The sequence below is a fragment of the Nyctereutes procyonoides genome, unplaced genomic scaffold (assembly GCF_905146905.1).
Source record: "Nyctereutes procyonoides isolate TBG_1078 unplaced genomic scaffold, NYPRO_anot_genome, whole genome shotgun sequence".
In the NCBI taxonomy this organism is placed as follows: Eukaryota; Metazoa; Chordata; class Mammalia; order Carnivora; family Canidae; genus Nyctereutes; species Nyctereutes procyonoides.
Window position 1 is genome coordinate 6,924,676 of NW_026575025.1, and position 13,582 is coordinate 6,938,257.

Consider the following 13,582-nt stretch of genomic DNA (forward strand, 5'->3'; position numbering starts at 1 on the left):
ATGTCATCCTGGCTTGCCTGAAGATGCATGACATCCATCCCAGGGAACATCTGGCTCTTTGGGACGAGGCCCAAGGTGGATTTTCTTGTCTGTGCACATCAATTTGTAGCTTCTGGGCAAGGTGATAATGTAGGGACACTAAGCAAAGCCACCTGTGACCTCCATCTGTGGCTTGAACGTGGTTGTAGAAGTCTCGGGGGGGGGGGAGGAAAGAGCAGAGCATGAGGACAGAAGATGACCTTTCTCTTTTGGAGCCCAAGTGGGTACCCAGAAAATCTCATGTGACCAGCCCAGTGTCCTGCCCACCCAGTGTCCTATGTGCATTAGGGTGGGCTCTGGCCCCTGGGGTCAGGTCAGTGTTTGCCCACATCATGCTCATAGAGGTCAGGGTAGACATGGCGCGTGTCATGGCCTCCAGCTCCACATGTGTAGACACGGGCCCTCCTGGCTAACTCCCACAATCGTGACGGCGAACTGGAAAGTGGGAGGTACACAACATGGCACCGTCACACTCTGTGAGCTTGTCCAAGCCCAGGCAACAGCAGGTATCATTTACCGAGGGTACAGATATGGGTAGAGCATGGGACAAAGGGAACACGGAGCGTTCACATCAACTCCCACGAGCGAGTGGTTGTGTCAGCTTCCGAAATCCTCCCTACAGGCCTGTTCCGAAGCAGCCCCTGCCCACAGGTGAAAACTTCTTCCTCACAGAAACCTCAAGGACCCATCCGCAGACTCCGGGCCACCGTATCTGTGGTCGAGAGGAGAGCCTTCCCTGGGGACCCTACCCTCCATAGTCATGAGTTTCCAACTCGAGCAAGCCCCTCCTGAGACCCAGGTGTCATTCCACAGATTGAAATCCATGCCCAGAGCCATCCACGTACTTTCTCTGCAGCTCCCAATACAGGAAGAAAAGCCAGTGTGACACCTGGGACTGTCCCTAGTTAGGATGAGGGTGGGCGTGCTCTCTTTCCCCTGCCCAGACATGGCGGGCTCTGGTCACCTGTCACAATGGTGCAGGGACGTCCTCATGGAAACCGCGTGACCCCTTTGTGAATGTGCCCTGGCGCACGCATAGCCCTTGTAGGGCCGGCTGGGGTGTGTCTTGGACCTTGGCCTGGGGACATTTGCTCTTTGTGAAATAACGTAAAACAAGAAGGCGGACCCACTTCTGGTGAGAAGTTAGCAAGGCCAGGGCGGCTGGGACAGCCACTCCTGTGATCACCATACCTCTTCACGATGGTGCAATTTTCTCACCCAGAGGAGCTGGGAGGCACAGCGGAGCCAGTAAAATGCCAGAGACCCAGGGTATGCCCCAATTTCTGCATCACTGGGGTCTTTTTTAAAGATTAATAGATTTATTAGAGAGAGAATACACACAGGTCTGCAGGTGCATGGGGAAGAGAGGCAGAGGGGAGAGAGTCCTAGGCAGGCTCCTTGCTCAGCACAGAGCCCAACGCGGGGCTCCATGCCAGGACCCTGAGATCACCACCTGAGCCGAAACCAAGAGTCAGACGCTTGACCCACTGAGCCACCCAGGCGCCCACTGATTTTTATTTTTCTAAGAGTTGTGCTAAAGTACACATAACATACAATTATAAATTTGACTGTGTTTGAGCACACAGTTCTGTGTTACTAAAGCACATTCACACTGTTGTGCAGCCATCCCACCATCCATCCTCCATCCTCCTGAGACATGGACCCTGTCCCTCCCCCTGTGACCACCGTCCACTCTCTGTCCCCAGGAGACACTGATCCTGTCCCTCCCCCAGCCCTGTGACCACCATACACTGTCCTACTTAGGAATGTGGCTCCAGGTCTCTGCCATCAGTGGAATCACACCAGGAACACCTCCCTTGGCTGACTGGCTTCTTTCACTGAGTTGATGTCCTAAGGATTCATCCATGTTGTGGCAGGTGTCAGAATGTCCTTCTCTTTAAGGCTGGATCGTAGTCCACTGTGGGGATGGACCACACTGTGTTTATCCATTTGTCCTCGGCCGGATCCTTGGGTCATGTCCGTCTCGGCTGTTGGGAGCAGTGCTGCTGTGGACAGGGTGTGCGAACGTGTTGGAGACTCTGCTCTATCTGTTCTCCCGGGAGGGCTCCCAGAAGTGAGGTGCTGGAGCTCCCTGAGTCTCTTATCCCTGGACGCTGTCCCCGCGCATCTTCATGTCTTACCCCGTCTGGAATCAGGGGCTCCCACGGGGTCTGCTCGCAGCCCAGCGTGGTGGGGTGGGGTGGGCTGCGGGCCGGGGTGTGACGTGCCCGTCTCAGGCTGTGACCCTCTCCCTCTGTCTGCCCCTCCCTTTCAGGCCGGCTTTCCCACCTGGCGCCAGCAGGGATGCGCTGTCGGCCTTCGAGTACCCGGAGCCCAAGCGGAAGTTGTACAGCGCGGTGCCAGGGAGGCTCTTCGTCGTCGTCAAGCCATACCACCCTCAGGTCGACGGCGAGATCCCCCTTCACCGTGGTGACAGGGTCAAAGGTCAGTGTCCACTTCTGGGGCCAGGGCCCCGGTTGACCAGCCCTGTTGGGGTGTTGGCGTCTGAGGCACTGCTTCCCAGGGCCCCCGCGGGACACCCCGGGCCCAGGCGGGCAGAACTGGGAGCAGACTGGGCTCGGCAGCCATCGCCGTGTCTGCTAGGGAAGGAGCACACCCATCTGGAATGCGAGTCCGTCGCAGAAAGTGCGGGGGAGAGAGGCAGAGCTTCTTTATCCCCAGGAAGGCATGGAGGGCCCTGGAAGAAGTGACACGGGGAGGGCACCTCGCACAGGTCGGATCTGGGCCTGTCTTGTTGGGCGTCGGGAGGGGTGTCTGGGTGGACCGTCCAGCACAGCCTGGAGCCTGCAGCGTTCCTGGGACGGAGGTCCACCGGGTCAGATGGAAGGGTTCCCAAAGCAGAATCCTGGGAAATGTGCTTGAAAAGCTTTGAAGGGCTCCGTGCGCACCAGGCCATGGAGCTAGACTTTGTTCCCAGGGTCCTGGGGAGCCACCGGTGGTTTCTGAGCAGGGAGTTCAGGGATGCGAGGCCGTTAGGGAAGATGGGTGTAGGTAGGGCATGTACAGGAGGTGTGCAGTGGTGTAGCCTGGCCCTGTAGTGTTGAGGCCCTGCGAGGACACAGGAGAGCCCCAGGCGTGGGCTGCAGGTGGCATGGGGGCATCTGAACCCGCCAGCTAGGGCAAGAAAGGGCGCAGCACGCGTGACCGGCCATGCAAGGGCTCTGTCCCCGGAGGACAGGTTTCCAGAAAATGCGTGGCAGGCGATGAATGGTATGCCCCTTGGAGGTCGGCAGGCCAGGGCCACATGCTGCCTGCCCCACCTTGTCACCACCGGGCCTGGGCTGGTGTATAACCCAGCGCTCTTCCCTGTGCCCCGTGCTACCCTGCTGGGCTTTGCAAGTTTCTGATGACAGGTGGAGCCCTGTTCTCTCGCGGCTCCTCTTGGTCGTCCAGCCGCACGCATACTTGGCCATCTGGTAGCGTGCGCCAGTCCCAGGGGCTCAGTTCCTGTTCTTTCTGGTGTTTGTCTTCACCTTAGATCACCTCTATCGATCTATTTCCAATACTCTTTCCTGCACAATGTTCCCTTCACTTATTAAGTCCATTTTGCAAATGTTTTAATTTCAGAAGTCATGTGTTTGTTTATTTTTAAAAAGATTTTATTTATTTATTCATGAGAGACACAGAGAGGCAGAAACACAGGCAAAGGAAGAAGCAGGCTCCACGCAGGGAGCCCAATGTGGGACTCGATCCCGGGACTCCAGGATCACGCCCTGAGCTGAAGGCAGGCACTCAACCACTGAGCCACCCAGGGATCCGAGAAGTCATGTGTTTAAACTCTTAAGAGTTTCCATGTTTTTTTTTTTCTTTTTAATCATTTCTTTTTTTGGTTAGACTTCCCACTTGTCTGTTGTGGTTTCTTGCTCCCTGAGAGCCTGTGCGGGGCTAGGTCTCTGGCATGTGGGGTCAGCACACCGAGGCCCCCGTCTGCTAGCCCACTGTCAGGGTCACCTTGGGCTGGGCTTGTTCATTTTTCTCCCCTCTTGTGAGAATGGGCTCCATCCTCCTGGGTCTTCATGTGTCTGGTGATCCTCTATTGCATCCTGGACATTGGGCAGGTTAAGTTGTGGCCATCCTGGCCTCGGTTAGTTTTCTTCTATTTTGGTGGGTTGCCTGGGTGACAGTTCCGGGCCAGCTGAGATCTGGAGCCCAGCTGAGCTGCTCCGTGTCTGCTCTAGAGGCACACGGTCTGTGAGGGACGTGGTAAGGCTGTCTGCTGGCCCCTCTCGGCCTCCTTCCCCCTGTGGGGACACCCTCCAGGGTACATGTGTTCCCGACTTTGTCCTTCAAACCGCTCAGACTGATGGTCTTCCCTGCAGGCCCCTCCCTCCACCAGCAGCCCTGCTTTGTGGACCAAGTGCAGGTTCCAGGCCATGGACAGGAGTTCTCCGCCCCACCTCCCCTCTTGCAGGCCAGCAGGCATCCCATCAAGCCTGTCCACCCCTCCGCACATCCGGCCCGTTTCCCACTGCACTCGGGGTTCACAGCTGCCTTCCCTGGTGTCCGGCGGGGCCATGCCCATCACACCTATAAGCAGAAGCCCCCGTGCTGTCCCTATTTTACTGTGATATTTCTTGTCAACTTTCAAATCATAAACATTCAAGTTATAAATGTAGACATTCGTATGACCTGCAACTTTAATTTTAGCCCCAGAATGCATCACAGGGTAGGCTTTCTCCCCTGCGTGTGAGCGGTTTCCAGGTGTCCCCGCGACAAGGACGCTGCCTCTGCAGACGGGTTGGCTGGCGGCTCCGCCCTGGCCCTCACACAGGGCCCCAGGCAGCCGGCGACAGAAATGTGTTGCTGAGTGCCTGGGGCCCCCGGGCTGCTGTCTGTGCTTGTGCTGCCACTGCGGCCATGCGTCTTCCTGGCGCATCCCCTGTGCCACGGCTGTGGAGGGCGTGCTGGAGGTGCCCCGGGGACACCTGGCTCCTGGCAGAGCTGAGGGGCCAGGCCACCTTCCCCCAGCCCCCCAGGAGACCCACCTCTAGGAACAGCCACTATTCTGAGAAAGCTGGGAAGGGCAGGCCCCCCCAGACCTGCTGCATCCAGGAGCTCTCGAATGAGTACCACTGGGTGGTGACGCCCGGTCAGCCCAAGCCCAGGGAGGCCAATGGCTTATGTGAAGTCAGAGGCCCACCCTGTGGCCCCCAACATACCACCTGGGGCTCCCCGCATGGCCCAACTCTGAAATGGGCTAAGTCTCGGCCCACAGCCCTGGACTTTGATTCCTTGGAGGCCCACTGTGCCCTGTACCCCCAGGCCCACGAGGGGCTTCAGGCCAGCCTGGCAGGTGCCTGAGGAGCCTGCCTAGTGACACTGGCCGGTCACTTCATATATGGGAGCTCCATGTCAGTGACAGTAACAGAGGAGTGGAAACCATCAGTGAGCCCCTACTGTTTACTGTGCAGACTCCTGGGTGTGTCATATATGGTTTTATGTGTGACCTTCGTAGAAACTGTGGGCCAAAGGCATCAGTTTGCTCAGGTGTCACAAGTCTCTTAGTCTGAGCAGCTTGAATGACAGGATTCACCGTCCGCCAGTCCTGGAGGCCAACGCCCAAGGTCCAGGTGTGGGCAGGCGTGTCCTCCTGGAGCCTCTCTGCGTGTGTGTGGACAGCTGTGCTCTCCCTGGGTCCTCACAGGGTCGTCTCTCCATGTGTGTCTGTGTCCTGATGCCCTCTTCCTGTAGGGACCCCAGTCACACTGGATCAGGACCTCCTTGGTGACCTCATGTTACCTTAATCACCTCTTCAAAGACCTGATCTCCAAGTAGAACCCTATTCGGAGGTGCTCAGGGTCAGGGCTCCAACACAGGAATTTGGGCCATAATTCGGCCCGAGCACCTGTCTTGCAGATGCAATACCTGTGGTGAAGAACTCCCAGTCTCCCACAGCTGATTATGGGGGGCTTGGAGCTACAGATCTAGTTGGTCTGGACCCCGAGCCCACACTGGTCCCACCTCTCCCTGCTTTGTCCCAACTGCTCCCTCTGTATTCCGCTTGCTGCCAGCTTTATTCAGCTGTGCCCACATTTGTGGTCTTGACATGTGCTGGAGAGACAAGATGCAGATTTACTGTCTCCCCAACGTGTTCCAGCCTGGACACTTGGTGGTCAGCCAGCCTGCTGGGCTCTGTTCTGGAAGGAGGAGATCACTCATTCCCCCCAGCTCCCTCTCATGGAGTATTGGGTGTTCCCAAAGCAGCACCAGAGGCAGGTAAATGAGCAGGTGCACAGACCTAGGTGTGAAGCAAGGGTGCCACATGTCCTTGGGTCCCTGGGAGGTGAGGCATAACCTCCCCAGCTAGATGGCTTCCAATTCTGGAAGGAGGTTCAGCAGAGAGGTGTGAGCAATGAGGCACTGGCAGCCTTTTCCACAGCAACTGAGGGATGTGCCTCTCCTGGGAACGGCATCCCGAGTAGGTGTACCAACATTGTCCCCTACACTGGTGCTGTGAGAAAGGGACAGATGAGCGAGGGCCAAGTCACGCAGCCCCTCACTGCCTGCACTCAAAACTTCCAAGTGTGGGGTCATTCGATGCTTAATGCTCCCCGCTTCTGCCGACGTGTACTGTGGGAGCTGCCGGTGGAGGAGCTTTGGGGGGTCCGCAGATCAGACTTGCTCAAGGAAGAATCCAGAAGGTGGAAAGGGTCATCTCAGTGTCAATACTCAGAGAAGCAGCCAGACTGCTGGGGTGTGCTGGTGTGAGTGCGTGTGTGCGCGTGTGTGCGCGTCTGCCTGCATGGGAGTGAGTGCATGGGTCTCTCTACTGCAAGACAGTTGAAAGGTAGGGGTCTCTGGCTGGGTTTCCATCAAGGCACCAGCATTCCTGCCTCCCATGTGACCGTATCACAATCAGGGTCTGTGATCTGGGCTACAGATGCCACATGCACCCCCTTCCTTCCAGCCACACCTGGCCCAGTGAAGAGAAGCCCAACACGGGCCCCATGGGACTGACCATGGACTGGCTGCCATGGCTGGTCCTGAGCTATAGGGTGATGAGCTGAGCCCACGGGGCCAGGTGGCTGGGACTGAGGTCCCTGTGGTGGGGAGCAGAAACCAGAGGCCCAGGGTGGCCAGCAGCCTGTGATTTGCACCTGCACAGAGTCCCTTTCTGAGCTCGTTGGAGGCCCAAGGAGGGTATTCTGGGGTGGGGGTAGGGGTGGAAGGCTCCCAGAGGTCCCATCAGGCCCCTCCAGCAAGTCTGCAGGGGCAGGTTTCTGGTGGGGGTCAACTCAGGCAGACAGATCGACCACTCTTGGAGAGAAGGACACTGCGAGCCAAGCCCTGGGCCACCTTCTCCTTCCCAGCCTGTGTCTCCTTGGATGTGGATGGGAAACAAGTGCAAGAAGAGCAGGGGGCTATAGGTCAGGGGATTTGGGGGCCACGGGGGTGGCCAGTGAAAGGCAGAACCATAGGAGACCCCACGTCTGCGGCCTGGATGAGGGGAGACTGGGAAGGGGAGGAGCCCCACAGCTCAGGGGCAGGGGCAAGTGCTCAAGGCAGGAGTGTGGACCCAGGCCAAGGAGGGGTCGGCCTGTGGACATATGCAGAGAGGGACAGATCCCCTCCCACCATTGTCCACAGGTGTCGCCCCAGCCTGAAAGCCACCCCTCACTGCAGGAGGGCCGGGACTGCAGGGAGCTGGGCCTGTCTCCCACTGAGAGCAGAAATGATGGAGGCCAGCTCTCCAACTTGCACCTCAAAGGATGGCTGCAAAGGGCTTCTGTCCTGAAGACTGCTGGGTGGGCCATGCAGGCCACTGGCAGTTGCTGTCCAGCCCATTACACTGGCCAGCGTCCCCTTCCTCCCGGCCGTGCTGTGCAGCCCCTGGCATCCTGGCTGCCTAGCCGGTGGCTCTTGGAGACAAGCAGCTGGCGGCGAGCTAAGGGAATTGTCTCCCCTGGACCTCACAGGGTGCACAGCAGAAGCAGGAGGCCTGGGTGCCTGGCTGGTAGGGGCAGGAAATCTAGCAGGATTTCTGGGGAAACCGAGCTCACCTCTTCCAGGGGAGTGGAGTCCTGGCTGCAGGCAGGAAGGCCCTAGGGTCCTGCCAATAACCACCAGCTCCCTGGGTGGGCCCTGACTCTCACTGGGCGCTCAGGTAGGGTCCTTCCTCAGTGACCCAGATGGGGTGGGGCAGAGCTTGGCACAGGGGGTAGGGCCTTCTGCAGTGACCGTCCAGCCCAAGCCTGGTGACTGCACAGCTCATCCAGCCACCAGCAGCTACTGGGTTCCCACGTACAAGGCAGGGCCGTGTGTCTCTCGAGGGGAGAGGCCTGGCATAGCGGCCAGTTAGTGGACAGCTGGACAGGTACCTTCTCCGACCGCTTTGCCTCAGCTGTGGCCTCAGCGAGTGTGTGGGCTTGTAGAGGGCGAGATCCTCCGTGCAGAATGTCTACTTCTCAGGGCCTTTAATCAGCAATTTATGGGTAAGCCCAACCTAGCTCCCTCTTCTTGCCCAAGGAACACCCTTTCTCACCTGGTCACAGGTGTGCCCTGAGCAGAGGGGCAGACAAAAACCCAAGCATGCAAGCCCAGATGTGCAGCCAGTGGCCCCGGCATACATGGCTGCAGGACTTGCTCACAGCTCCTTAAGGGCAGAGGGGGCCTATCCTGCTGACAGCCTAATATGTCCCAGATGGGACCCAGAGTCCTCCCTGCACCCCCTCCTGTGCATCCCTGCTCCTCCCACCTGTGCCAAGAGGACCACCAGCTAGCGCTCACTCACGAGGCACAGAGGCCCTCCCTCGGGCCCTCCCTGGCCTCTTCCTGGCATCCGGGGCATGTCCTCCTGTGTCCCCCTCTCCTCACAGAGCTGAAACTGCCCCAGCATGCAGGGCCTCTCAGCCTTTCCTCTCCTCCTCTGGTCTTAGAATAACAAGAACTTGCTCAGAAGTGTCACCTGGTACCCATTACACACGAAACTGTAGTGTGTCTTCTCTGACTCCCTGGTGGGCCGCCTGGAGAGAAGCCATGAGCAGGGACAGAGCTCCACACGGAGCTGCGTGCCTCTGCCTCACACATGGAAGCTCTGTGAATAGTACCGAGCTCTGACACATGAGGGAACCGGAAGCTTTCCTGCATGTCCCATAGAGGAGGTGTGACCCAGACGTATGGCTTTGGCCTGTCCAGCATACGGGCAGGTACCCAGCCTCCTTTTGCTGCAAGGCAGTGCTCCATCTGAGATGACCCTCTCAGATCCGAATTCTTTTGGGGAAACTGAGGTGCATCCTTGCCACCTGGGCTGCTTGGAGTGTAAGGGGCAACAGCAATTTTTGGAGGAAATACTGCCAGCCGTGCTTGAAACTGCCTGTCTTCACATTTCTACTCTGCAGTGTCCCTCTGCCCCATAGACAGGCTGCCACCCTTCTCTCTCAGGGGATTGGCAAGCCCCTGTCCCGTGCCAGCACCTGAGTGATCTATAGGCCCTTCACCGGTAGGTTGACTCACCAAAGGCACAGGGCTCCAGCTGCTGGCCTCTCTCCAGGGCTCCTGGCCTCTCTCCAGGGCTCCTGGCCACAGACTGTGGGCTCAGCAGATAGCCTCTCACTAAGGACAGTGCAGACCCCTTGGATGACCCCTTCCCCAGCTTGGAGGAGGCAGACATGACCTCATCGTTCCTTCTGTCCATAGAGGTGACCTGTCCCCTACTTGTAGACACTTGACATAATTGACAGTGGGGACTTAGGGTTCCCCTCTCCTGTCTCAGCCGAGACACCAAGAGAGGGGCAAAGTAGTCGCATGGCTTGTGGTGTCAGAGAAGATGCCAGGACGCCAGCACTTGCATTGTAAGGAGAGAAGGGACCCGGTGATTCTGGTGTCCACGCCCTGGGCACTGTCCTCTCCGAGGGACACTGTACCAGGCCTGCTCATCCACAGCTGAAGGAAGCGTGGACAGCTAGCAGACGGCCCAGAGCCTCCAGCTGTGCAGGCTTGGTGGACAGTGCTGGGCCTGCTCTCCTCACGCTCAACCCCGGACCCCATGAGCCCGCCCGCTAACAGCTTCCCTTCTTCTCTCTAGTGCTGAGCATCGGTGAAGGAGGCTTCTGGGAAGGCAGTGCCCGCGGCCACATCGGGTGGTTCCCGGCCGAGTGCGTGGAGGAGGTGCAGTGCAGGCCCAAGGACAGCCAGGCAGGTAAGGCGGAGAGGCGGGCCTCGCGTCTCCATGTCCTCCGGGCCCGGTGTGCCTGGCTGCAGAGAGTCCACGCTTCAAAGCAAGGACTTCTTTCTCTCTGTCATCGAAACAGGTTGATTCAGTTCCTCTGGGTCTTATCCAAACCAGAAATAGGTTGCAAGACGGTGCGGAAGCTTTTAGTTAAGGGGCTGCTCAGTACACATTCCAGAAAACTCGGATTGTTCGTTCTAGCCATCAGAAAGGGCCTCTTGTGGGCCAATTAAATCTGGAAGCCTGGTTATCAATCGCCCATCGCGATGTCATACGTGAGGTCATCAGAGGGCCTTCCCGTGCCCTCCCTCCGAACCACACAGTTCGATGTGTCAATAAACACTGCCCAGAAGAGGTTGGTGTTCGCAAAGGAAAATCATTTCGGCGTCTCTCAGAACTCCAAATATAGCCTTTGCTGAAAACCGCTTTAAAGTTGATTGCCAAAAGAGTGAATTGATTAAAATGTTAAGAGGAGATCATTTATACAAAATGGCACTGAGAGGAAATAGGGTGCCCGGGGGAAAGCGAAGCACTAACTGTCCTCCACGAGGAACCGGGTCGGTGTGTGCTCTCTGCCGGCGTTGGGCAGGACCCCAGACAGGAGGTGCCCACGTCAGGAGCGGCCACGTTCACTTGCAGCCCGTGGCTTTGCTGCATCTGCCTGTGCGGACTGGTGGCCCCATGGCCCCGTGGTCAGGTCTGCCAGGGTCAGCACCGCCGGGAGATGAGTCGTGAAGACACATGCTCTGGAAAGCATGGTAGTGTCTCCCAGTCGGCTGGGTACCCCCCACCCCCCCCCACACCGCTGACTGCAGACTCTTTATCAGGGATGCTCAGCTGGTTCCCTTTCTGAGAACTTGATTTCAGAGGGGTGTCAGTTTGTGCTAAGCTTCCCACTGTTCAATCTCGGCTCAGCTTCAAACACCAGAGGGAAACCATGACGTTCCTTGTGTGGTAGGGGCGTTGAGGTAAGAGACGTCGTAAACTTAGGTTTGAAAGGGAAGGTCGGAATGTGCTCCTCTGGGGAAGGCGGCTGAGCGGGTCAGCGGGCAGCCGGTAGGTGGAAGCGTGCTTTCCTGGGTGTGGCGATGCATATCCTGAGCTCCTGGTACAAGCGGGACCTGCTGGCCCGCAGTGCCTGCCTGGCCCACCTGCATCCTCATCCTCTGTCCTCCTGATGGGGAGGGAAATCCCGCCATCCCTGCCTCCCTCCCCTGCTATATGGCTTCAGTGCCCCTGGCTTCCTGACACACACTCTTTCCTTAGAAAGACTCAGGCACATGGGTACCAGGCATTGCAGGCATTGTCATGCCTGGCTGCGGCAGCCCAGGGTGACTTCATGCACGGGTCACCTGGGCCTTCCTGCTCCCTGCATCCTCCAGAAAGTCCTGGCTTCCTGGAGAGAGGTAGCAAAAGGCAGGAGCACTTGGACTTGGCCCCCCTCCTCCCCTCTCCCGCTGCGGGCCCTCCCCACCCACCTGCCAGCACTGCCCCACTCACCCAGGGAAGACCTCCAGGCGGCAGGTGGGCACAGTGAATCTCATCCAGGCTGATGGTCCCCTCTGGAGGGGCTTCCTGGGGGCAGCGGCTTGAGTGTGTTTATCCTGGGGAAGCCGCCGGCTGTGTCAGACATTCCTAGAAGGATCTCCTTGCTCCTGCAACACTGCAGGATGGTGTCCTTTTCATAAAGTTGGCGTCTGCTACCCAGGGTGGTGCTCAGCCCAGAGTTCAACACTCCCAGCCAGATCTGGGGGCTCCCCGTGCGTCCTGGGGGACGTGGGAACAGGCAGGCCAGTCCCTGACCCCAAGCGACTGTGCCAGGCCCTAGAACATGGCACACTGTGTGATCACCCCGCGCACGTTTCCCGAGTACCTCCTGGCCCCTGGCAACTTGCGGAGCCTGAGCCCGAGACAGCATAGTTTCGTGCTGCCCATAAGGATCTTGGGAGCTGGAGTTACTTGTGCTGTAACAAATGGCCACAAAATCGGTGGCTTCAACCTCACAAATTCATTATCTTGTGGTCCTGAGATCAGGACCCTGGTGTGGCTCTCGTGGGTCTCAGTGTCGGCAGGGCTGTGGTCCTTTCTGGAAGCTCTTTTCTCCAGGTTCTGGATGCTACAACATGCTAGGCTTGTGGCCCTTGCAGCCAATGTCAGAGTGGGGGCTGGGTCTGTTATGCTGCATTTCTTGGAGTGCCTCCCGCCCCTTCCCCACATGTTAGGATGCGTGTGTCAGGCTGGGCCGCCTGGATAAGCCGGGTAAAGGTGGGCTGATTTACCACCTTATTCCCTTTTTCTGTGTGAGGTGCTGGGCATTAAGATGTGGGTACCTTTTGCGGGGGCTATCCTCCCTCCACCAGAGATGGTAAATTATGAACACAATAGCTCTGCTATGACTTAGGCTGCGGGTCAGAGGAGGTGGCATCCATGTGACCCATGCTAGAGGGCAGTGGGGGGATGCAGGGAGCAGACCTGGAGCTGGATTTTAGGGTGAGAGACGTTCTGGCCTGGCTCCCAGGCTCTGCTTGCCTCGGGCATCCTCAGATTGTGACTTAGCACCATGGGACCATGTTTACAGATCTTTTGTAGAGGTATGATTTACATGCGGTAAAATGCACCCATTGTGAGCACAGTTCAGTGCATTTTGGCAAAATGTGGTTTCATTCATCCTGGGGACATTGCTGGGTGCGTGCCTGCGAAGTCACAGGGCAGGAGGAGTGCGTCTCATTTTGTAGGAAGCATCCATTCGGCCATCCCGGGAGCTCTGCTGGTGTGTGGGGACTCTAGCAGCCCCCGTCTTGGCCGATGTCTGCTGTCACCAGTCTCTTAAGGGGCGGCCACCCTGTGGGTGTGGCCGGTGTTGCCCTGTGGACCTGTGGGCGTCACCTGCGTGCTTCTGAGGAGGATCATCATACGTGGCTTCCATGTGGTCAGTGGCTTTCAGAGTATCTGGGCACATCTTTATCCATCTTTAGTAGGGCTGCTTCTCTTGCTGCTCCTGGTTTTGGGGGTTCCCGGTGCACTCTGCTGTCAGCCCTTTGTCGGCTACAGGTTACAGCTACTTTCCCGAGTCTTGTGACTTGACTTTCCGTTTTCCAACTGCATTTTGAATGAGTAGGAAGTTTAAAAATTTTTTTTAAGATTTTATTTTATTTATTCATGAGAGACATAGAGAGAGAGGCAGAGACACAGGCAGAGGGAGAAGCAGGCTCCCCCCTGAGTAGGGATCCTGAAGCAGGACTCGAACCCAGGACCCCGGATCATGCCCTGAGCCTAAGGCAGACATTCAACCACTGAGCCACCCAGGCGTCCCAGTTTTTAAAGTTTTAAATAAATTTCCAGTTATTACCTATT

At 57.6% G+C, this 13,582-nt stretch overlaps 1 protein-coding gene across 5 annotated transcripts in view; it reads left to right on the forward strand.

Annotated features, from left to right (window-relative positions):
• SHANK2 (SH3 and multiple ankyrin repeat domains 2) overlaps positions 1-13,582 on the forward strand; it is a 512,111-nt gene that overhangs the window by 243,086 nt on the left and 255,443 nt on the right. For all 5 annotated transcript variants that reach the window (XM_055314494.1, XM_055314499.1, XM_055314504.1 and 2 more), the window contains exons 13-14: positions 2,315-2,484; positions 10,085-10,198. In XM_055314494.1, coding sequence (XP_055170469.1) covers positions 2,315-2,484; positions 10,085-10,198 — 284 coding nt within the window. The remainder of the gene's footprint in view (positions 1-2,314; positions 2,485-10,084; positions 10,199-13,582) is intronic.